Source organism: Delphinapterus leucas, chromosome 1 (assembly GCF_059928025.1).
Source record: "Delphinapterus leucas isolate spDelLeu-1000000601 "Yukka" chromosome 1, BTC_Dleu_Yukka2, whole genome shotgun sequence".
In the NCBI taxonomy this organism is placed as follows: Eukaryota; Metazoa; Chordata; class Mammalia; order Artiodactyla; family Monodontidae; genus Delphinapterus; species Delphinapterus leucas.
The window spans coordinates 137,609,081-137,635,588 of NC_143129.1; the positions used below are offsets into that span (position 1 = coordinate 137,609,081).

The 26,508-nt window shown below is 39.9% G+C and overlaps 1 protein-coding gene across 24 annotated transcripts in view; it reads right to left on the reverse strand.

Annotated features, from left to right (window-relative positions):
* Positions 1 to 26,508, reverse strand: part of PATJ (PATJ crumbs cell polarity complex component) — a 353,800-nt gene that overhangs the window by 76,436 nt on the left and 250,856 nt on the right. For 23 of the 24 annotated variants that reach the window (XM_022575833.2, XM_089921641.1, XM_089921673.1 and 20 more), the window contains 2 exons: positions 22,515 to 22,587; positions 13,173 to 13,253 (listed from right to left, as the gene is read on the reverse strand). In XM_022575833.2, the coding sequence (XP_022431541.2) occupies positions 13,173 to 13,253; positions 22,515 to 22,587 (154 nt within the window). The remainder of the gene's footprint in view (positions 1 to 13,172; positions 13,254 to 22,514; positions 22,588 to 26,508) is intronic. The other variant, XM_089921665.1, reaches the window with a different exon arrangement.

The window sequence follows — 26,508 nt, forward strand, 5'->3', positions numbered from 1 at the left end:
AAACTTTACAGATGCGAAGAACATCATAACATTTCTGAGAAGCTCTGGGATTCAGATGATGGGGCACCGAACACAGGTAAGAAAGTATGAGTTCAGGGCTCTGAGCTGTCACAACTAAGAGCTTCTCTGGGCCCATCATGCTTGCTGAATAATTATAAGATTACTTTCTCAATTTAGAAATATCTGGTAAGCAATAGCTTCCTTCTAGGCAAGATGAAGTTCCAAGTTGAATAACAAGTCTCCACAGCAGGCCATTAAATTGGTTGGGAGTGAAGGAAAGCTAGCAGACGTCCAAGATGTGAATTTGTATTAAAAATGTGTACCTATATTTCTGCTTTTTTTGAGTTCATGAGGTTACTTTACTGGCTACACTCACATCTCTATATTATCTTCATTATGATGCAGAGGGGAAGAGAATGGAAGGAAAAGCCAAAAGCTTTTCTCTCGTGACTTTCGTGAAGGAAGTAGACTTGACTGTAGATCTACTGTCTTTTTTTATGACTGGGAAAGGGAAATTTATCATGTAGGCAAATCTCAAGTGATTTTCAGAAATACAAGACATAAAGTACAATGAGCTGTGAAAAATGGCACATATCTCAATGTAATTGAACTCTGCCATTGGCAATTTGCATACTGTCACAAAAGAGAGGCCAGCGCTGACTCAGACACATTCTTCTGTAGGGAACGCCTACACTCCTGCTATAGATGCTATTTTCTTATTGGATCTGAAACAGAAAATAGTATTCACACAGTGGCATCGGCTTCCGTAGCTGAACCAGAAATCCTACAGTTCTTGATGGACAGCAAACTGGGGATAAAAATGGATTTTAAGCACACAGTTCAGGACCTTGCTTTAAAAATAAGCAGGAGGGCTTCCCTGGTGGCGCAGTGATTGAGAGTCCGCCTGCCGATGCAGGGGACACGGGTTCTTGCCCCGGTCCGGGAAGATCCCACGTGCCGCGGAGCGGCTGGGCCCGTGAGCCATGGCCGCTGAGCCTGCGCGTCCGGAGCCTGTGCTCCGCAACGGGAGAGGCCACAGCAGTGAGAGGCCCGCGTACCGAAAAGATAAATAAATAAATAAAAATAAATTTAAAAAAAAATGAGCAGGATATTACACCTGAGAATTCCAGCCTGGATGTAAGACTTAACAAGAAGCCTATAATCATCAGAAACACATTTTAAACTATTTTTTTCCCCAAACTTGGATGCCAGCACTTTAAAAACACTTAGGAATAATTTTTAATCAAGCACAGCAGTCAAAATTGATAAACTGAACCTGTATCAGAAGTCATGTGGTATATTATTCCTTTAAAATTCTACACTGAACTCATTATCTTCTCCCACAGATTTTTTTTTCTCTTTTTTTTTTAAATTAGTGACAATATCAGCCTCCCAGTTATCAGGTTTAAAACCACAGCCAGGGACTTCCCTCGTGGCGCGGTGGTTAAGAATCCGCCTGCCAATGCAAGGGACATGTGTTCGAGCCCTGGTCGGGGAAGATCCCACATGCCGTGGAGCAACTAAGCCCGTGCGCCACAACTACTGAGCCCGCGTGCTGCAACTACTGAAGCCTGCTCACCTAGAGTCCATGCTCCGCAACAAGAGAAGTCACCGCAATGAGAAGCCCTCGCATGACAACAAAGAATAGCCCCCGCTCGCCGCAACTAGAGAAAGCCCGCACGCAGCAACGAAGACCCAACACAGCCAAAAATACATTACTTAATAGATAAATAAATAAAACCACAGCCAGCCTTTATTAATCTCTGTCTTTGCCTGCTTTCATCTAATCATTTCCAAAGTACTCCTGATTCCAGGATCACAACATGAAGCAAAATAGAATTTTCTTAGACTTTGGGATTTCAAAGACCAGAAATTTTTCAAAAGGACTTTGAGGTTATAGAGTTACCTCTTTTTTTGGCCAGGTAATTGAAAGCAAGGGAATATTAGGTTGGAGTATATGAATTTGCTAATTTATGAGTCAAGAAATGGTCAAATATCAGTGATTTAAGAGGGGTCAACCTATTAGAGTCCTCTCCCCACAACTATCACCATATATTACCACCACAGTGTCATGTAGGAAGAGCCATTTTAACACTAAAAAGTTAGGTAGGACACACTCTTAAAGGACAGTCCTTTAAACTGAATAAATTTAGCTTTATGAAGAACTCTCCACATGGTTATTATTTTTCATATTTCCCACTGACCAGTGAGAACCGTCACAGACCCACATGGCTCTAATTAATAACTCTTTAGTATTATCTGGATAAAGAAGAAAGCTTGGACTTTGGTGTCTGACAGTGGTCATGTCCTGGTTTTTCTACTTATAGGTTACAAGCCCTATGACAAATTAGACTTCCTAAACTTCAGCTTCTTTATGGGTTAATACCAAATACCTCTTGGAGAGGCAGTCTGGCACGAGTCAGGCATGTAAGGTTATGAGTCAAATATAAGGTTTTGAATCCTTACTGTGGCACTTACTGCCCCAAGTGCATCAACTTCTGGAATACTCAGGTCCCTCATCTGTCAAATGGAGGGAATAATGCTCCATGATGGGGAGGATGGAGATAATACACTGTGTTCAGTTCCTAACAAATGATAAGTGCTCAATAAATGGTGGATGGTATTATTATTACTATTGTTACTACTACTGTATTTGTTGGGATAAATAAGATAATCTTTTAAAGTGCCTACTACAGGGACAGGTACCTAATAAGTAGTCATTAAATAACAGTTTCAGGCTTCTCTGGTGGCGCAGTGGTTGAGCGTCCGCCTGCCGATGCAGGGGACACGGGTTCGTGCCCCGGTCCGGGAAGATCCCACGTGCTGCGGAGCGGCTAGGCGCATGAGCCATGGCCACTGAGCCTGCGCGTCCGGAGCCTGTGCTCCACAACGGGAGAGGCCACAACAGTGAGAGCACCACATACCGCAAAAAAATAAATAAATAAATAAAATAAAATAAAATAAAATAAATAACAGTTTCCTGTCTTCCAGAGACACCTAAAACTCAGTGGACAAGAAGGAACAAATCATCTTTCCCCACAAATCTTCTTTTCCTCCTGTTTTTTTTGTTCGCTTTTTGTTTTGTTTTGGCCACTCCAAGTGGCTTGCGGGATCTTAGTTCCCTCGCCAGGGACTGAACCCAGGTCTGCAGCAGTGAAAGTGCCAAGTCCTAACCATTGGACCACCGGGGAATTCCCCTCCTCCTCATTCTTTTACCAGTGAATGGCATCAACCAACCAGTCAGCCAGCTGCCCATGATGTAATCCGAGAATCCTTGCCTCACCCCGCTTCTTCTTCAACTTTGACATTCACACAATCATCAAGTCTATCAACTCTAACTCCTGTATTTATTGAAAATCTGCACTCACTGACAGACCCCCTAGTTTAGGCCGCTGTCGACTTTCATCTCATTTCCTCTAGCAGCTTTTTCAACTCCCTGCCTTTAGTTTGGACATCTGCTAGCAGATTCTTCACAGGGAGCTCAATAGGATCTTATCAACAGGCTAATCTCATCATTATAATCCCCCTTTAAAAACCATTCCAAAGGCTTCTGTTGGTATAAAGACCTTTCTCCTGGTCCACAAGGCCCTCCACCACCCAGCTCCTGTCTACTGCTCGGCTTTCACCTTCTGCCAGGCCCACCTGCATGGCCACAGCTAGTAGACCTGGGATGCAGCCTCAGGTACACACAGGTGATGGGGATGATGTAGGTACTCAAGTACTTACAGGTGACGGGGAAGCAGGCATTCTCTAAGCAGGGGTTAGAGAATGGTGGAAAGGTAGGGACTGAAATAAACTATAAGTACATAATTGATGAAAGGGGCAGCTTGGAATGCTGGTCTGTTTTCAGTAGAAAATAGAAACCAGGATTTTTAATGTAAAAATCTCCTGACAACCAGTTTGTAACCTTTGCATTAGACCTAATGTGGTGAACTCCTAGATGAAAGATGTCTTATTTATCTTTACATTCCTAGAGCTTGATACATCACAAGTTCTCGGGAAATGTGTGCTGAATAACGAGAGTTCTAGCACACGTTGATTTTATATAGACAAAATCTGGTGTTAACAATAGCTACAGTTACTGAGCCCTTACTGCATTCCAAGCACTATTAAGAGTTTCACGTGCAAAATCACACTTCATCTTCACAGAAAACAGGAGGGTCTCTTCCTCCCCCATTTTTTGGTGGAGAGATGAAGGCAGACAGGAGAAGTCACTTTCTAGGTCAGAGCTAGTGACGGCAGAGGGGATGTTTATGTCCATTCAGATATCAGAGCCCACGATTTATATCTGACAGCCTTTTTCATCTGAGAAAGCAAGTACTATCAGACCATTTGGAGATACAGGTATTATTTGTAACACTTAACACTGATTTTTCAGTAGGTACATTTGAAAACTTTACGTGGATCAAGTGTATGAAGGGAAAGAGTAAAAAGTGTTCCTAAAATGTTGCTATTCTGGCTGGTGGGGACTCTGAAGTGGTAAAACGCACTGTCAGCTGTCGCGTGAATTTCCATGTCACAGCCCGTTTAAGTTAATGATAGTTAATTCAGAAACAATTCATGCTTCCCCAGGCATCTTGCTACCCTGTAAATTCTAAAATCTCCACAAAGAAACTACAGGTTGAATGCCACCTCGAGCTGACTGGAATACTCTCATTTTTCTATCGTTGCCCTAAGGGTCAGAAATTACATTTCATAATGAAAGACAACAGTAAAGACAAACACGGCAGACCGTGTGAAAAAACCTAAACATTTTGAAAAATTCTGAAAAGTCTAAATGTTCTTGAGGCTGCTGCACACGAAGTAGGTCTGTAATGACAGGGATCACTTGATACACAGACTGCATGCACTGTTGCTAAGCGGTGTCATAGAGTGGGGCTAGAATGCCGGGCACATCTGCTGGGGGCATTTCCTAGCAAGGTTATCTTGGGCTGCTGGCCAAGCCTTGGGATGATCCTCGTTCTCAAGGCCCAGATGGTGTAACAACTGCCATTTTAATAGCTCCAAACCTGCGTTCAGACGAAAGCTTTAAAGCACGTGTCCGGCAGAAGGTTTGCATACTGGGAGCAAGAAAGAAATTCTTTCTTTCAGGTATATTACCTTGCTGTCTATTTCATTATAATTTTTGCAAAGACAAAATATGAGAATATATCCTGCCACCGCCATCTCTTGCAGACTGCCATTGCCTCTGCCACAGTAAACTCCCAGCCAGCCCATCAGTATCCACTCTGGCCCCTGTCCAACCTGATCGCTACATTACAGCTACAGTTTAGAGTCACCTCTGAAAGCCCTCCATGGCTTCCCACTACCCTTAGCATAGAGATCATCTCATCAGCGTGGCCTGGCCCCTGTCAGCCACTCCAGTTTAGTTCCCATCTCACCAGTTCTGGCGACCGTGAACATTCAGAATTTCAGTTCCCCAAACTCCCGGAGGCTCTAAGGTTGCCCAGCTCCCTCCTTTGTTTCTTCTTTGCCCCACTGCCGGGTAGCGCCAGCTTCTTCAGATCTCAGTTCAATTTTCACTGGGATAGCCCTCCCTGATAAGGTCAAACCCCCCTATTCTGTGCTCTCTTAGCACCAAGCGCCTCTAGTTCTTAGCTTTTATCAAAGTTGAGATTTCAAGCTATATGTAACATTACACGATGTCACTCTCCCATGAAGACTGTAAGCAACACAAGAAGCGAGACTATGTCTGTTTACCTTTGGTAGCATCTTCCCAGGAACTAGCACAGAGTGTAGCAACAGGCTGAACACAGGAATTTATAAGGTAAAGTCAAGCTTTAATTGTGATGGACAAAGAAGTGGGGTTTTTTTTACTTGAGTGCAGATTATATTAAACACTTGCAAAAAGATTCCAAAATGTGGAGAGACTACATTAAAAGTTCCTCGCATAGGATCATATTATAGTTCTTTAACAGAATCACAGAATTTCCAGTGTAGAGGTTACCTAGAATTAAATTTCTGATTTGGTTTCAGTTTGTGGATTGTCTATATTCTGTCTTCCCCTCTTCTTCCTCCTGTAATTTTTTAAAACATCTTTACTGAGATATAATTAACATATCATAACATTCATCCATCTAAAGTGTACAATACAATGGTTTTACCATTCAGAATTATACAAGTGTCATCACAATCGAAGTTTAGAGCATTTCATAATCTCTGAAAGAAACCTTGTACCCATTAGGGTCACTTTCTATCCCCCAGCCATAGGCAACCACTAATTTACTTCCTGTCTCTATAGATTTTGGTTCTGTTTTTTTTTTGGGGGGGTAACATCTGACTTTTTATTGATTCAATCAATACATTGGGAATTTAGTAGCAAGTTAATGGCAAGCACTTACAAAATCTGTTTTTCTACTTTTAAAATAAGCTGTCTTAAACAATCTACAGCAACCTAAAATCACAAGAACACATGTGAGTGGCTGAAGCACTTCTGCTGTTATGTCTGTGGCAAGCTTATTAGTAATTTCCTAACAAGTCTTCTAGTGCAAAGTGCACATAATCATTTGGAACCTCCATTAACATATTTGGCTCTCAGTTTCCCCTATGAATAATGGTGCTTAAATGTAAGAATTTGAAGTAAAACTGGGCAAGTGTGCCCATATTAACAGAATTACCGTATGACACAGCAGTTTTACTGCTAGGTATATACCCAAGAGAAATGAAAATACACATCACACAAAAACTTGTAAACAATTGTTTACAGCAGCATTATTAATAATAGCCCTATTAATAGCCCTAATAATAGCCCTAATAATAGCCCTATTAATAGGAGTGAAGCCACGCTGCAGATTTTGATCCTTATAGCATCAGGTATCAGTACTTCTTTATCTTTCATTGCTAAATAATAGTCTACTGTATGGATAGACCATATTTTATTTATTCATTCATCCATTGGTGGACATTTAGGTTGTTTCCATTTGGGGCGTATTATTAATAATGCTTCTGTAAACAATTGTTTACAAGTTCTTGTGTGATGTGTATTTTCACTTCTCTTGGGTATATACCTAGGAGTAAAACTGCTAGGTCATATGGTAATTCTGTTAATATTTTAAGGAACTGCAAACTGTTTTCCAAACTGGCTGTAGCAGCAATGTATGAGAGTTCCAATTTCTCCATATCCTTGTCGGCACTTATATTATCTGTGTATTTGACTATAATCTCCTAGCAGGTATGAAGTGGTACCTCACTGTGGTTTTGATGTGCATTTCTCTAATGGTTAATGAGGTTGACCATCTTTTTATGTGCTTATTGGCCATTTGTATGGAGAAATGCCTGTTCAGATCCCTACCCATCTTTTAATTGAGTTATTTGTCCTTTTATTATTTTGTTGTAAGCTAGTAGCTCTGAAATTATTTTACTGGCTATTAGTATCTATAACAACATGGAGAAGGAGACAGACAAGAACCAAAGAAAACATAAATTGGTTTTACATCAAGGCAGAAAACTATAGAATCAGACAAGGCTAGAGATCCAAAGGTGGTAGCAAGAACAGAGGTTAGATATTTATAAGAACAACACAGGGGCTTCCCTGGTGGCGCAGTGGTTGAGAGTCCGCCTGCCGATGCAGGGGACACGGGTTCGTGCCCCGGTCCGGGAAGATCCCACATGCCGCGGAGCGGCTGGGCCCGTGAGCCATGGCCGCTGAGCCTGCGCGTCCGGAGCCTGTGCTCCGCAACGGGAGAGGCCACAACAGTGAGAGGCCCGCGTACCGGAAAAAAAAAAAAAAAAAAAAGGAACAACACAGTACTATCTCTTCCTTTCCTTCTCTTGCTCCTTCCTCCCCACCTAAATACTGAGCTTCTAAAGACAGCAAGCTGATGTGAACACCTGTCCTTGAACATCTCAAGCCCTTTAGGAAGTGCTAATAGTTTTGCTCATCACTGAATCCCCTGTACACAACATTGTCTGACATGCAAGAGATACTCAATGAATAGCTGTTGTTTGAACAAACAGATCACACGGTGATACTTCTGATATTCCAAGAAAGGCTGTCTATGTGAACTGCACAGTGAAGAGAAGATGGGGTTTAGAGGCAAAGGGAACTGGGTTTGAGTCCCAGCCATAGCACCCACCAGCTGTGAGACCTTAGGAACAGACTTGACATCTCTTAGCCTCAGTACCTTATCAGTAAAGTAGGGCTAAAAACATGTGCATCATTGGGTTAAATAAGATAATCAGTATGAAAATGCCTGGCACAGGTTAGCTTCCTGAAACGTTTTAGTTTCCCTCATTTTATGAAACACCGGTGTGGAGGTCTATATCACTTCATTTACCAATGTGAAAGGTAAATTTCAGTATCTACCTGTTTCTATGTTATAATTTTCTATATTGGAGTTCAAGGTTTAGGGAATGAAAATCACAAAGTTCAGATCCCAGTGTAACTCTCTTGCTGTCCCTTGACTTCAGTTTTGTTCTATACCTGTACCTCTCCGAGAAGCAGTACTGCATAGTGGTTTAGAGTGCAGCCTCTAGCCTCACAGTGCATGGACCTGAATCCTGGCTTCACCAGGTGATTATTTAGGCAACTTAACATTTCAGTATCCCAGTTTCCTCATCTCTTAAATGGAGATGATACTAGTACTAACTTCATACGATTGTTATGTGAATGATGTTAGAATAATGCCTGGCACACAGGCGTTCAATAGATGCTATCTCTTATCAGCAGTTGCATTTTGGGGTCTGAAAAAATTCACTTCAGTTTTCCAAGTTACACGTAATGCTTCACTCAGAACAGCTAATCCTCACCTGGCTGACGCTTAATGCTTTAATCAGCATAACATCATCATCATTAACAACAGCTCCCCCTTACACAGTCATTCCGGGTACTCTGGCATGGTTCTACCTAGTACTTTATAGTTATTAACTCCTTTCTCTCACAATAACCCTTTGTTTCTTTCTCCCATTTTACAGATGCAAAAACTGAGGCACAGAGAGGTTAAGCTGTTTGCCTAAGGTTGTATGGCTAGTAAATGGTGGAACCAGGATTTGAATCTAAGTAGAATGGCTCCAATCTTTGCACTCTTAATAATTTAGCTATACTGCCCCCAAAGAGTGTATTATATTAACACAGATATCCCCAACATGATAAAAACACAGGTTTATACCCAAAAGATTAAAATACTTATTTTAGGGATTCATGCTCTTCTATGTCAAGATACCAGGGAGACAAGGACCCTTCAGGATGAGGTGCAGCTCTTCTAATTTCTAGTTTTGTGGTCTTTCACTAAGCAGCTTAAGATCTCATCTGTAAGTCAGTGATTAAATAACTCCTGCCCTACTTCTTACATAGGGTTATTTTGGGGATAAAATTGAATAAAATCATGAACTAATATCATGTTAGAAAAAATAGATATTAAAATATTTAAGCTAACGAGATAATAGATGAGGCAGTTTTGCAAACTGCGAAGCTCTGTGCAAAACTTTTTTTTAAGTTCCTTTCAAAAGGCTTAAAAAACAGTCTTAACAGGCTCTCACCTAGACTTCTGAAATAGATTCCAGACACTTCCCTGTCTCCAGTCTCTCACAATTGGAATCTATGCTTCACCAACCATCACCTGATCAGTTGTCTAAAAACAAGTCATTCTCCTTTTAAAAAATATTTTAGAGAAATCTAATATCTACTGAAGTTATTATAAACTCCTTGGCTGTGAATCTGGGGACTACTGAGATATGGACGAAAGCCAATCATCACTGGATAGTGGAAATAAGCACTGGAATATATGTAGACTCATGGCTTAGTCTTAGCTCGGAAAACAGGTAATCTTGGAGAAGCACTTTAATAGCCCTTTGGAGTATAGTTTCTCATAGGTAGCACCTTGTATATATGTGTATCCATGTAGTTAAGGAGACATTTATTGAGCACCGAACATAAAAAGATGAATACGTTAATCTATAATTCATAGCATATAGTCCCTTCAGTTCTGTGATTCTACTGCTCAACAACTTTGCACACTGTACATCACCCACACTGTTTGATTCACCTGGTGAACCCCGCAGTAGTCAATCGCCTTCCCATCTTTAAAGGTTCACCTTAAAGGCCAAGAGTCTAAGAAACCATCCCTAATCCCTGAACGAGATGGTTTTCCTTTCACTTTTGAACTCCTGTAACATTTTTTTTCTCTCTCTTTAATACACTTCTGCCTGGTCTGATTTTCCAGGTACAAATTCTGTTATCCTCACTGATGCTTGAGGGTAAGCTGCTTAAGAGCAAGACCTGTGTTTTCCTCCTGGTCTCTCCTGTAGGGGCCAGCAGTGTCTGATGAGATATATGCTCCCACAGGAAGCAAGAAATTCAACCTTTAAAGGGTTAGAGCTTACTGTTTCCAACGGACATAAACTAAGGTAACAGGAGTCAAGGCCCATACAGATCACATGCTGTCCTCTGACGAGGTGCATCCAGCAACCATCGTAGAATGGTGCAGCAATGCAGGGGAGCTGGTGCCAGTCTCACAACAGAAACAAGCAAATGATGACTAGTGATGGGGAACTGTTATTAATACAGTTGACCCTTGAACTACATTGGTTTGAACCATGTGGGTCCACTTACACACGGAGTTTTTTCAATAGTAAATACAATAATACTACACAATCTGCCATCTGAGGTTGGTTGGAGCCGTGGATGTGGAGGAACCCAGAACACAGGGGGCCTTACAAGCTATACATGGATTTTCCACTGTGCAGAAGGTCAGCATCCCTAACCAATGCATTTTTCAAGGGTCAACTGTACTTTATGATGAGACAATAATGAATATGTTAGGTTGAGCCAGATGAAATTTTTACCCTCAAGAACAGCAGTTTCATGATTTAATATAATTTGCTAATTTATGCATTATCTATCTCCCTTCCCCCATCTACCCATGAATGAGTCTCCATGAAGGCACGCATTCTGGTTCATTTTGTTCACTTTTGTATCTCCAGTGCCTGGAACATAGTGGCATTTGGCAAATATTTTCTGAATTAATGCATGAACTTGCTAAGCACCAACTATGTACCTTATACTCTACTACATGTTTATACTTTATTGCCTATTTGTTTCTCATAACATCCTGGTTACTCCCATCCTTCAGATGAATAAACTGAGGCTTGGTGAGGTCTAACTTGCTCAAGTTAGACACACTCTTAAGCAATGCTAGGCCACTTATATTTATATTTATGCTATAAAAGTTGTTCAAATTTGGCTATCTTTCCTCAGTTGACTAGACCATGGATATTCTATTGGAAATGGTGACAAAGAAATTGTAGAATACCACAAAGAGAAGGAGGTGGGGGGGGAGGTGAGAAAGAAAAATACCAGTCAATGGGTTTGGGGAAGCTTTTATTCTTATTAAAATGCAGTATGAAAGAATCTAAAAATTATCCTTAGTCTTTCAGGTCCTCTGCCTGAGGGTAGGGCTCTTCAATTATTTTGGCACTTGGAGCCCCATCACTGGTGTTGCTTTCTTGGGAACAGAGGGTGGATGATGGGTGGCTTTTGCCTGCAGCCTATAAGTGAGCCTCTGTGGGACTACCTGCCTCTCCCAACAAGCAGGGGAGCGTTCTCACTCTTTTTACCATTTCCTCTGTGGATGAAATCAGGGGCCTCTACTTGCAAAGCCCTGTTGCTTTAAAAGATTTTTCCTTAATCTATCTTTGGAGAAACAGTGCCAAAAAGAACCAGTTAGTAGGGTTTTTTAAATTTTTTTTAAAAAATTAATTAATTTATTTATTTTTGGCTGCGTTGGGTCTTCATTGCTGCGCTTGGGCTTTTCTAGTTGCAGCGAGCGGGGGCTACTCTTCGTTGCAGTGTGCGGGCTTCTCATTGCGGTGGCATCCCTTGTTGCGGAGCATGGGCTCTAGGCGTGTGGGCTTCAGCAGTTGCAGCACGTGGGCTCAGTAGTTGTGGCTCGCGGGCTCTAAAGCGCAGGCTCAGTAGTTGTGGCGCACGGGCTTAGTTGCTCCGCGGCATGTGGGATCTTCCCGGACCAGGGCTCGAACCCGCGTCCACTGCATTGGCAGGCAGATTCTTAACCACTGCGCCAACAGGGAAGTCTCAGTAGTATTTTTAAATGAACGAAGGAGCTGGAGTTTGAAATTCGTTGATGTTCCTCATTCCTCTTCAGTGCAAAGATGCAGTTTGTCTTTTGGAAAGGGAACAGTGTAACTCTGGCACGTCTTGTTCAAGAACAATGGTCATAATCTGTTGGTCCCACTATTCTTGATGCCTCACATAGGGTTTGTGTAAGAGCGGACCATTATAATTTCCACTCTTGCTGAAATGTCCTTTTCCTTCAGCCTGAAAGAATCAGTTCATTTTCTAGGATATGGAATCTAAGCCAGCCCTGATATATATAAAAGTTGAAAGAAGATAAATAGATGATTTTTCAAACTCCCTGAAGTAAAATGAACAACTCTGTGCTGTCATAAAATCACAGTGACCCACCTAAGTGATTAATTCTTTGAGACTCATAAGATATTTTGAAACAGAGGGGGAAAAAAAGCCCACATTTCTTTCTAGCACTTGCAGTCTAACCCTGGAAGTTCTAGGCTGCAAAACAGAAAGGTAGATTATGAGCAAAGGCTTGGGAGTCAGACCGAATGAGATCAATCTCCAGGTCTAGAACATACTAGTGAGTGGCCTTTCGCAAGTTAGTTAACATCTCTAAGCAAGCCTTCAGTTTCCGCACACGTAAAAGAAAAATATCGCCACCTACAGCCATGAGGATCAGAAAATGAATGTAGAACACAGGATAGCACGCGGTACCCAGTAAAAGTTCCATAAATATTAAATAACAAGATATGAAACGTTAGGACACATAAGGAGGAAGAGTTCTCTAAAACTGCCTCTCTCCTAACGCTCTAGCCCTTGGGTAAGTTTAAGTATCTTTTATTATGAACACAGGAATCCATTTAACATCTCTTTTCGTGCCTCTAGAACTAATTCAGCACCACCCTAGCCTTAAAGAAACCCAATATTAAACAAGATTTAAAAGAGATTGCTTCTTTAGTCCCAGACAGCACAATTCAAATATGAAGAAAGTAGGAGAATACACTGTTCTTTGGGTCATTTGCTATATGGAATAGCTTCCCCTGTCTCAGAGATCAAGATTCCTAGAGAAGCAAACACAACTGATCCAAAATATATACAGTTCATCCCTAAAAAGAACATTGGATGAAACACCCAGTATTCTCACCAGTTTGGAGCTTTCACTTTTAGGCAATTGTTTGATACAAGCTTCGAGGCTGCTGTCTTCCTCGCTGGTGCCACTCTGATCCTATGAGACATTAAAAAGAAAACGGCAAAGATGTCATTCTTCACTCGCACTGGCTTGAACTGTAGTACAGATACTCAATCAGAGTTGCTTGTTTTATTGTTGTAGTGGATATTGTTTCTTCTTTTCTTCCTTTCCAGTAGGGCTTTTTTTTTTTTTTTTATAATGGTACCTACAATAACCTGTTGCTCAGAGATACACCTTAGAGAAAGCTGATCCCTACTCTCTGCCCCAAGAGAAGGCCTGATTGCCTTAAGGCTAATCTTATTCTTTTTGCCAATGATTTTGTCAGGAATGGGTACGTGATCCAGTTCCGGTCAATGAGACACCAAGAGAGGTTTGCTGGAGACTTCTGGAAAGGTCCTTCGTAGATCTTAAAAGAACCACAAGAAGTCCCCATACCTCCGAAGTTAACAAGAGAGCATGAAGTGCAAATAGCCATGGGCAGCCATCCCACAACCAGAAGGAAAGCAGCCTGTGAATGACAGAGCAAAGGCAGAGATGGAAGAACTGGTTCTCTGATGACAAAATGGGGCCACTGGACCAACCAAACCTGAAGCCCAGCCTTATTCTTAGCAATCTTCTGAGGAGAGCTAATCTACCTACTGTTTTTTTCAGTCAGTCTGAGTTAGCTGCTCTGTTCCCTCCAGCCAAAACTTTCTCAGACGTTTGTTTATCTTCTGCACAAGGTTAAACTGTTTGATGGGAGACTATGTTTATCTTGTTTATTTGTGAAACTCAGGTACCTAGCACCCTGCCTGGCACATGGAAAACACTTGATAAATACTGGCTGAACCAATAAATGCAGTACTTGCTTTCTTGATGACTTTTTTCCTGCAGATTCCTAAAAATATTTATTTAATGTAAATGAGACATCTGGTAATAATAAGCCACATTAAAATTCTAAAACACATTAGGCATCTCCTCAATTGAATTATGATATATTATATATTATAGTTACTTTCTTTGCTTTCTGAGGACACATAGAGGAGAATAAGGATAATAAATGGAGTATTTGCATTGTATTTATATGGATTTTTATTTTAAAACACCACCATCTGGGATTAGTACAAATTCAGGTGGGGTTGTTAGTAGAGAAATGGTTTTGATTTTGAGACATTCAATCTGGTAATTTAAGAAGTGCAAATTAAAGCAAAGATACAGCATTTTTTCACCTATCAAATGGATAAGAGAATAGAAAGAGAACATTCAGTATTAATAACGTTGTAGGGAAACAGGAATTTTTACACACCATTGAAAAATGTAAATTAGCACAATCTTTTCAGAAAAAAGCCCCATACATCATGTAGATATAAATGCAGGGAAAATATGTGCAAGCACATAGAACAAACTTTTTAAGTTGCATACTTCTGGAGAGTAGGACAAGGGATTAGGGAATTTTTGCATTAGTTATTTCTACATTGTTCAATTATAGAAGAATTAGTGTGTACTACTGCATGTTAAAAACAATAAAGGAGAGACATGAGAAATATCTAAAAGGAAAAAAATCCAAGAAAATAAGTAGCATGGGCTTTAGAATTGGTCAAATCTGAACTCAAATCTCAACTTTGACATTAGAACTAGAATTATGAGATTTTCTGCAAATTACTTTCTAAATCTGAGTACAGTTGACCCTAATGTGAGGATTAGGGGCACAGATCCTCCCCACAGTTGAAAATCTGTGTATAATTTATAGTTGGCCCTCTGTATCTGTGGTCCCTTGGCATCCAACCGCAGATTGGGTAGTACTATAGTATTTACTATTGAAAGAAATCTGCATATAGGTGGTTCCATACAGTTTAAACCATGTTTTACAAGGGTCAACTTGTGCTTGTTTTTAAAGTACAGATAAAAATATCAAATTAAAAATACTACCCCATCAGGTTGCCTTGAAGATTAATGCACTAACATGTAAAATGTCTATCAGCACAACACTAGGTACAGTTAATTTTGTTTCTAGCTTTTTGTTGAGACAGGTTCTTTGTCCATGACCTGTTTCATGTAGTCACCATAAAAAGGCTAAATAAGTGTGTACCACTGTGATCTCAATTCAAGGATGATAAAAATGATACATTTAAAATAACGTGTTAAAGAACTCCTAGCCAGTAAGAGGCGGATCCAGGATTCACAGCTAGGTAAGAGTACCATTAAAGGCCATGCTCTTGGTAACTATGCTCCAGGCCCTAAGTAAATGATTCTCTTGTTTCTCTCTTATTTTTTCTTTTCAGTACTCAGTGTTGGTAACTAATCTTATGGAAGACAGGATTCATAATCTTAAAAAAAAAAAATCACTGTCATTAGACCATGGTTTTAACAAAAAGCATTTTAGCATTTGTTAACCAGAAAATTTCAGTAGATACATCCTCCTCTCCATGAATTTTGGGTAATCAAGAAATTACCATATAATATAAACATGCCGAAGTTAAAAAACAAAGCTTGAAAATATATAGATTTTCAGTGTTTTAGACAGTGGGTAAGTTCTAGAGACAGAAAAATTCTGAAGAAACAAATTATACTTTTAAAAATCAGTATATAATAGATGAAAAACCTTTAATGCCTTGATTACTTTGTGTGTCTAGTTCTGTAAGCTGTGGGAAGCCCTGAAGAGACCCTGGGGAGGCTATGCTATCTAACTGGAGGATATAATGGAAACAATGCTTGTAACTGTAGCACTGGATTGTAAAACAAATCCACAGGTGGCTTCTCTAGTAACACTGCAAATGGCCAACTCCTCTGTCCCAGATGAGAGGAGATTTTTCACCAGGATGGTGGTTAGCTGATGCCATTCATCTAATTAAATATATGTCTCCTTGGGGAAAGGAAAGTGATGTTTAAAAAATCAGAGAAGTCTTTACAGTTCTCAGCAAAGTGAGTAAAAGAGATGAGATCTTCTTGGTCTTTATAAAATGAATACAAAAGTGGGAAAGAAAAGAGCTGGTGACGCTTTAACTTAGAAAATTTAAGAAAACATGGGGAAGGCAGTCTAGGTTGCACATGATCTACATATCCTTTAAGATTTGAATAAAAACAAAAAAAGAATACCCTTTACATCTACATCCACAGAATTTATCATACGAAGCCATGTCTCAAATGCCCCTTACTCCATAAATCCTTTGCTTCTTCTTAGCTGGAAGATGTCTCTTCTTCCTCTAAGCTTACCTAACAGTTTACCTGAATTCCTTATGTCACATACATCATCTCATTTGTATCCTAATTATGTATGTACAGAATTGATCTCCCTGATGAGATGGAAAGGTGCCTGACACTGCCATCTGAGCCTCATTCATCTCCTTGGTCTGATTCATTTTTATATTCATCCTAGGTCTGTCTCATTTCAAAGTTGATGCTCTTTTTAACTGTACCTTGAGACCCTTCTAAAGCATTTCTTCTGTTTTTAGTTACTTGTTTAGTCTGAGATAGCTCCATAAGGAGGGTTTAAGGTCAAAATCTAGATGGAGAGAAGAGTCAGGTAAAAAGGAAGTTGGACTTGAAAGAGGTTAGCGATAAAGTATTTACTTTCCTAGGAGAGCCAAGGTTTATAAAAGAGTTTTCATGCTTAAATGAAGCACAGAACAAAAACAATGTGGGTTCTGTTCTGAGAACAGAATGGCTCATATATATAAAATACCCTGCTGACTAGAAGCTTAAAAAACAGGAATCAGTCAGATGGAAAGGGAAAAACAGGTCAGCAGGCATGATTTCCAAAGCACAATTGCATCATGGTGGTTTGAAGACCATCTGGCTGATGGACGGTGGCCCACTGACACCCAAGATGATTCAGCTAATCTGGATGGCTGGGTTCCCTTCCTCTGTTGCTGATCTTCAAACCACCTGTCCAAAGCTGCCAGCTCAGCCAAGGCTGCTCAAAGAGAACGACCTTTCCTCATGAAGACTGTGGTCAGTACATTCCACAGTGAATTATGCTTTACAGGTAATGAAAGGAAAAGGCATGGCTCATGATTGTACATTTAACACAGACTTTACCCCCTTCTCCCCCACAAAAGGACTGATAAGAAATGCTACTCAATCCCTACTGAGAAGTCTCTTCCAAACCCTCTGAAAGTTTTAAACTTCCTCTGCTGGGTTCCTCCAACATCTTCAACATAAAGTGATAATAAATTTTATTTTATTTTTGTACTACTTTATTTTTTTCATACCCAGTATTTGTCTATAGTTTTCTCCAACTAGACAGTGAGAACGTTGACAGTAGGAATTTATGTTTTACTTGAGAGTAGGCTATCAATAAAAGTTAAATTAGTTAAGGATGTTATTGTGGTTTGGAAAAACACTTCTGATCAGATAAACATTCCATAGTGTTGTTCCCTACCCTCTCTCCTCATTTAACATGACAAAAGAGTAAATACAACTGTTTTCCTTTTAAGATTTTACTAAGCAAAATTAATAACAAAAAAACCCCAGCAACTATACCTCTCTGACATAATTGAAAATTCTTTTTCAAAATAAAACTTATGTTGGTTTAAATTTTGTCATCCCCATATGTCGTAAAACCAACACTCTCTTCAAAAAACCACAAAATGGGGCTTCCCTGGTGGCGCAGTGGTTGAGAGTCCGCCTGCCGATGCAGGGGACACGGGTTCGTGCCCCGGTACGGGAAGATCCCACATGCCATGGAGCAGCTGGGCCCGTGAGCCATGGCCACTGAGCCTGCGCATCCGGAGCACACAATGGGAGAGGCCACAGCAGTGAGAGGCCGGCGAAACCAACACCCCCCCCCAAAAAAAAAAAAAAAACCCCACAAAATGATTTATTAGTTTCATTGCCAGCCTAAGTTCACAAATATTTCTTTCTGCAAAGTCATGTTTACTTGATGTGACAAATTAAATTTCTTTCTCCTACTCCCAATTATCAGCATATCTTCAAGGCTATTCAGAATTCCAGAAAGGCAATGCACAAGTAAAGATAAAATGGAAATTATGCTAATAGGAATCCTTGGGTAATCAACCTCTCCATTCTGTATGAGGCCTGCTCCATTTCACTTAGTATTCAAAAAAGCACAACTTCTGAAAAAAGAAAAAAATGAACGTTCTTACTTCTATAAAGATATTCTAAAAGATTCAGCCTGCCTTGTCGAGTAATGGAATAAATATCTTGCCTCCCAAGTATACTTGAGCCCTCATACCTCTCAGGAGATACCATAGCAGTAACTTCCTAATTGGGTTTCCAACTTCAAGACATTTTTGACTTTGCTATTACACTAATCTACGTGAAGTAGAGCCCTGATCACACAATTTCATTATTCAAAATGCCTTCAACAGCTCCAAGTGCCTAATGCGTGACATCCAAACCTTCCGAGATCTAAATTCAAGACTCTCTCATTTGACCTCAATTTATTTTTCCAACCCCATCTTCTATTACTCTCTTTCACATACCCATTATATTCTTCTCCCCATTCCACACCCAGATTTTTCTTACTTCTGTGCTTTTGTTTGTGCTATTCCTACATTCTTATCTAACCATATTCATATTTTAAAATACAATATATCCATCAGAAGTAGCTGTTCTCCTACTAGGAAACTTCTAGTTTCTGTGAACTTCTGTGAACTCCTCCTAAAGCTTTATCTCTTAGGACACCTTGTTTTAGTAACATACATGTCTTATTTCCCCTATAAGACTACAAGCTCTTGAGGGTAAAGACTATGTGCAATTAATCTTTTTATGTTTTGCAAAGCAGGTATTTGGTAAATAATGGCAGAATGAACTGAATCAATAAGAAGTAAGTATGCAACAGTAAAATGAAGCATCAAGGATACAGCAGAAAAGCCATTCACTTATTCCACAAGTATTTATTAAGCAAGTACTATATGCTAAGCACTGAGGACTCAGTGGTCAGGAGGACAGTAAGTCTGGCCCTATAAAAGCATACAATTTAGTGTGGTGTTTACAGTCCTACATTATTAAAACATGGAGATAACGAGGGAAGGAAAAGTGACAGAATCCTAGTTGATAACCCCATTTAGAAATGGGTCCCTCTTTTTCTATAGGCCCAAGTGATATCACATAAAGGACAAAGGGCAATTTTCACTTTTTAAATGAATCATGAGTATTATTTAACTATGAAGAGAGTAAAGGTTATTAAAGGGAACAGTGTAGGATGAAGTTGGTCATAAGAATAGTATCTCACATTTTTGAGCACTTATATTTCAGGCGCTACCCTTATTAATCTGTATACATTATTTTATTCATTTTGAGTCATAGAAAACTTGGAGGAGGCTTCCAAAAAGCAACTGTCCATGGACTTAGTGGTTATGAATTAACAAAGAGGAAGTGGGGAGGCAACCCAAGTGGAAGAAACAATAGGAACAAAGGCATAAGGGGGAAAATCAACAGATGTATGTGGAGCGCACAGCACGTTAATACACTGTAATGCTGAATAACACAACTGCCTCTGGGCATATGCGTATGCTACATAGCCGCTCTAGACCCCAGTCTCTTCTGTAAAGCGGTAATAAAAATACTGTCTCTCAGAGGTATGGATGTAAATAGGACTTGGGACAATGCAGCCAAGATAGTGGACACAGTAGATACTATATTCGATCATCCTTTTCTAAGTTGCTGTCCTGTCAGCAGGAAGACAGCAGAAACCAGCTGGCTGGGTATAAACTAGAGAAAATACACAGTTAATATTAGAAGTCATTCCTGACAGAAAGTAAACAAAAGAAACCAAACAGGACCCCAGAAATGGTCTTCTCAAACTAAATGTTGACACCAACACTACACCTTTACTCACTCTAAAACACAAAAGTGGGATCTCATAGCAGACTTACAATTCGATGCTAGGCTAGTTTTGTTGCTCACTGCACTGAGAAAAAATATGGGCAATGAAAGAAAAGTTCAGTTCCAAGCGGATGCTATTTTGATGGGAACATTCATAACTAAGAGTACTGTAGAAAAAATTATTCTAAAATACTGACCCCCACCCATCCAAAACAAAAAGGATTTATATGAAATTCTATAAACGCAAAAGAATTAGGAATTAAGTACTAACACTTATTGGGTAGCTACCATGTGCCTGGCACAAAATAGCTAGATCTAGATAGATAGATATAGATATCTTCTCCTCTCCCTCTCTCATTTAATCTTAACAACCTTACGAAGTAGGAACTATTGTTATCTCCCTACAGTAGGAACTATTGTTATCTCCCTACAGATAAGTGGGGACAGAAGTTACTGTAACTATCCAAGTTCACATGCCTGGTGTATGGTTGTGCTAGGATTTGAACTGAAGTAGCACCCCTCTGGGGCCCCTCATTTCCACCACTGCTAACTGCCTACTCTGGTCTCAGTTAGAATGAAAATACCCAGTGCCAGCAAAGCTGTGGCTAAATGGCTATCAGTGGGGAGTCAATATCACTACAGTCTTTTCTGATAGTAACTAGTAAATACAGATTAAAATTTTGAACTTGTGTACTTTTTGCCTCAGCAATTGTACATTGGGGAAATCTACGCTATAGAAATAAAAGCACCAGTACCAAATGATTGACATACACATGTGTGCAGGTGCGCACATCACACATGTATGTTTATTTTGGTATTCTTTTACTGGCAAAAAATTGGAAAGTAATCTGAATGTCTGTCAATTGGAAAAAATATATAATACAGCATATTAAATATGACTATTAGATTAAGCAAAATAAAGCACCTTTTCTCTTTTTAATGTATAGAATCTATTCCAGAAGAATGCATAATATGCACCTCAAACTTAACCAGTCTACAATGACCTCTTAATTTCTGCCTAAATGTAAATGGCACCACCATCTACCTAGTTGCTCAAGCCAAAAATCTAGGTCTATCCACGATTCTCTAGTTCCCTTCGGCTCCCACATTTAATCAAGTCTGATTCAACATCCAAAACATCAAGAATCATCAGCTCACTTTTCTTTGCTTCCAACCCCAAAACCTCATCTAACCACAATCAGGTCTTGCCTGGGCTTCTGCCGTCTGGTGTATTACTTTTACCTTCCTTTAGTCCATTCTCCACCTGGTAGACTATATTATCAGGTCACCTCACTCCCCTGTTAAAAACCTTCCAGTGGCTTCTACTGCACACAGACTAAAACCTGAACTTCTTACTCTGACTCACAAAGCTCCTCTCTCCCTCCCACGTCACATTCCCTCCCTCTCTCTTGCATTTTATCCCACTACTCTCCAGGGCTCCCAATATGCGCCCCGAGCTTATTCTTGCTTGAGAGCTATTTTTGTCCTTTCTGCAGAGAAAGCTCTTCCCCCTTATTTTTGCATGTCTGGCTCCTTCTTATCATTTTGATCTTGTTTAAATTTCACCTTGTCCAAGAGGCTTTCCCTATAACCAAGCCACATTCCCTATTTTAATTATCTGTAAGACACTGAACACTATTGATAACTCTCCTAGTTTATTTATGCATTTGCTAGTTAATTTCCTCATTAGAAGGTAAGCCGAACCATGTCAGGGAGACTTATCTGTTTTATTCATGCCTATATCTTTAAATACCCAAAATAGTACCTGGCGCATAATATGCATTCATCGAATACTTATTGAATGGAAAGAATACGTATCATATGATCAAATATTTACTAAAAGAGACGCTATTCAAATAGTTTATTTTTGTTATAGAAGCAAAGGAAAAAGTATAGAAAGATACTAAACAATAAAACTTAACTTCCTTGAGGAGGTACGGAAAGGAAAATAAAATTTTCTAATAACTGCATTGTTTGATTAGTTATAATAAATGCGTATTTTAGGGAATTAAAAATAATTTAATAAGTAAAAAATGAGAAGAGAATGTAATGTTCCTCAGCTGGGAATCCCTCAGCTGATTATTTATATAGCCAGCTACCCATCTATCTATCCAACCATCTCTAGAAGCATATTACTATGTTAGCAATCTTGTTGTACTAGTAATTTCTTCACCAATAGATGAAAATGTTTAAAGACACCAGCAATCATAGTATTAAAGTGTTTTTAAACCATAAAGAAAGGTACGATTCAGTCATTAAAAAAGAGAATTTTCTAATAAATTCTGAAATGCCTAGTTAGGACAAATTGCATATCTAGAATGAACCTTAAGGAACTTTGAGGAAGGCAGTACTCATGTGGTTAAGTTCGAATGTGTTTGTTTAACATTGTTATATTACTTTATAATCAGTGCCTCAAATACTTCCTATTTTAATTAGGGAAATACCCTAGCTAATAAATTCTGAGTTTGGAATACCAGATACTGAAAATCCATGTAATTCATTCACTAAGCTAATTAGGAGTCATCTTACCTCAGTAGAAGATGGGGAACTTGATGGTAATGGAAAAGGAGTAACGGCCATCTGACTGACTGCATCTTCATTTCTGTGGATGTTAAAACAGGCAGAATCAGTACACAGTAAAAGGCAGTATCAGTACACGGTAAACGCTAAGTTCTTGGCTCAAATTAGAATCACTTCCTAAGTTCTCAGTTGAAAATGCACTCACAGCACCACAGAATTAAAAAAAAAAAAGTAAATATACACTGGTTTTGAGCATGCAAAGCCATTAGGTACAAAAACAGATGTATTACTCAAGGGATACTAAGATACAATTATTAGTGACAAAGAGTGATGATGCTAGAAGTTGGCCAACTTCTGCTTAGTAAGTCAGGTGCTGCAGAGGATACTTTTGGAAAGGCATCAACTCTTTCAACACCGAGGAGTATAAATTTTTCATATGGGGTGTGCAACCTCTAGGCCCCATTAATGTCTGGAGCATTTTGTTCTTTGAACTGGAAAGGTTCCCAGCCTCCTCATTTGCCTTCTAAATTTGTTCTGCCAGATGAAGGATGATGGGATGTATATGACAGTCCCCGCATGGGCGGACTGTGTGAGAAGGAGTCTAATTGGAGCAGAGGAGGTGGGAGCTAAAACTTCATTACCAGGAGGACAGGCACAGCACAGCTCCTAGAATACTAGTTCTGGTGATTTGGGCTATTTCCACTATGTTACTAGCAAATGGTAGGTAAGCAGTGGTTCTGTGGGAAATCTATCCTTTACTGTTCATTCGTGACACACAACCAAAATAGTTATCTCAAGATTTATGTGAAGTTTGACTTTAGGTTTCACAATATAAACCAAAGAAGCTTCTTACTGGTGTGCAAAGATTTAAGACTGTTCACAGATCTCTTGTCCGGTGTACATAGGACAGCCACTATCTGACTTAGGAGGGCACTCAAATCTATTTTATCCCATTTTATTTTTTATGTCTCACCAATTGGAAAAAGACCCATCAGTCGATGTCTTTCCTACTTTGAGGCTTTAATCATATCACTGCCTTTACCTGAAATGCCTTTCTTTTTAAAATTTATACCCCACCCATCCTTCTCCTCCAGTGTGAGTTCAATAACCTCAACTACATGAATTATTCCCTTGAGTTCAAAGACTATATATTGATGCCTTCCAAATTCACAGTTAGCCTGGATCTTTTTCTGAGCCTAGGATCTGCATATCCAACTCCCACTTTACATCTCCACTAGATGTCTTAGATGCATCTCAAATAAAATAAAGCTCTTTATCCCGCTCAGTTCCCAGAGGGTTCCACAGTCAACTTCCTCTTCACCTTAGTAAATATCAACAGTATTCACCCAGTTGTTTAACTAGGAACCTAAAAGTCATTCTTGAAACCTCTCACTGCTCAATTGTATACCTAATCCATCAAGAAGTCTTATTGATCCTACCTTCAAAACGTATCTTGAATCTTTGCACCTCTTTCCATCCTATCCTAGTACAAGTGATCATCATTTCTCACCTGAATTAATATATTTAAGAACATCCTATTTGGTCTCCCTACTTACACTCTTCATCCTCTGTTCAACCCATTCTTCACCCAGCAGTTATTATGGTTCTAAAACATAAATCTGATTATATTTCTTTCTCCTGCTTAAAATCCTCCTATGGCTCCTTACTGCACTTAGGATCAAGTTCAAAATTGTTAGGGAGGCTATAAGGCCTTGAGCAATCTGGCCCCAGCTCCCACCTCTGGCCTTTTCTGGTTCTCCCTTCTCTTCCTCACTCTGATCCAACCCAGTTACACAGGCCTCCTCTCCATTTCTCAGCTGAGCCAAGCTCCATCCACCTCATGGCCTTCTCTCATCTTCTCTTCTGCTCTGCATGCTTCATGCCCAAATCTTTTGTCTGAGTTTTTCCTATTTCTCCTTCATAGCTCACCATAAATGTCATCTCCTGAAACAAGCTTTCCAGGACCTCTACTATATGCTCACAGCACCTGTCAATGATCATAAATCCGTTTTCTTTCAAAATGTACCTAACTGATTTGTATGCACACCTGCTTCAAATCTGTCTTCCCCTCAAATGGTAAGCACTCCAAGGACAGAACTCATGTCCTTCCTACTCTCTATTACATCATCTACGGCAAACACATTGCCTGGAAAATAGTCTGTACTTAACATAGTTATTTTTAAAAATGCAATGATCACTCACTTCATTAAAGAGACAGAGGCAGTTTCAGTTCTAGAACTACCATTAAACTAGCTGTGGGATTTGGGGGAAATCACTTCCAAGAGAATCCGTCTCCTGATCTCTTAAGTAATAAGTAGGCTGAACTGTAGGAATTCTAAGTTGATATAAATTCTTGTGGAATAAGGCAGAGTATAAATTAAGAGATGAAGTCTAGGTACCATTTCTTGCTCTAACCTTCTTAAATTCTTAGATTATCTAGCACGCCAGCCAAACCAAAGCAAAGGGAGAAAAACTAAAATCACAAAGTGACACAGAGCATGGAGAACATGTCTGCTTCTTCTGACATTATTATAGATGCCCTGAGCATGCACTATTATGTTAAGAGATGGCTATTGTTCTTCAAGGAGTACAATCCGTTCCTCAGCAATTTGCTCATACACAGAAGAAGTAATCAATTACCCATGGGTAAGTAACAGCATTTTCCCAGTGGTGATTCCCTTTCCCATTCAATCTCCCCCATGGAATAACACAATAGAGCTCAGCTCTAGCTTAGAGCTGAAAGCCAACAGGACATATCTGCTCCAGATTCAGAGCCCGTGGGGCAGAGCGTATTTGGCAGTAATTAAGCAGATGGCTTTTCATATCTCTTTCAAAGGTTACCGGCATTAAAAAACATAGCTACACATAAATTCTTATTGAGAAATTATGATTAGCTGGACCAAGTTATCCCCTCATAATTTAACAATTTTCCCCCAAATTAGTATGACTTTACTGGGCTTTAAAGTCCATATTAATTTTTTAAAAACAGAACAGTACAGAAAACCTCAGTGGAGTGAAGAAAGCTGCTATAAAAATTTACAGTTCATAATCTGTTATAATCCACTAGTGAGTGAGTGTCCACACACCTCGGCATTAAGCAAGTGGAGACCTGACAGGGCAGCAATTTTAAAGAGAAAGAAATGGGAAGAGGGAAACCAAAGGAGAGAAGATAATTACACTTCACACAAACAGTTAACCTGAAAGACTTCTGGGGACCCTCTGACCCCTCAGAGTCCATGATTCTCATAAGGAATGAAATCTGTTTGTTTCATAATTAACCTTTTCTTCCCAGTATAATCAACATAAGTTTCTTAGGTCCTGGTGCCCCACACGGTATACAATCAGGAATTGTAATTGTTTGTTGGTGTTCTTGTAATTCTTTTTAACCGCTGTTGGGAGGGAGAGAGTGGAATTCTACCATGGATAAATGTGAGAAGGTTTCCAGGGTACCTTGGAACACTGTGTAGGTATGTCCTTATCACTGGACTTGCCGTGCTCTATTAAGATTATTTGTGGGCTCCCCTGGTGGCGCAGTGGTTGAGAGTCCGCCTGCCGATGCAGGGGACACGGGTTCGTGCCCCGGTACGGGAAGATCCCACATGCCGCGGAGCGGCTGGGCCCGTGAGCCATGGCCACTGAGCCTGCGCGTCCGGAGCCTGTGCTCCTCAACGGGAGGGGCCACGACAGCGAGAGGCCCGCGTACCGCAAAAAAAAAAAAAAAAAAGATTATTTGTGCTGCTGTTTCTCCCTCTCTAAACACAGAGATGGGATCTTATTTCTTTATATCCCCAGCTTGTAGCAGGATACCTCAGCGAGAGTAGGTGTACTATAAATGTCTGTTGAGTGAAAGGGGTCTTAACAAAGCAGGAAAAAGATATGAAGTAGAACTATCAAGAGTGTGCTCTACGCTTTCCAAGCTACTTCACGAGTTAGAGAAGATGTGCTGCCGCAGTCAGCCAGCTATTGGTATTTTACATTAATGGACATTTCTCGGAGTGTCTGC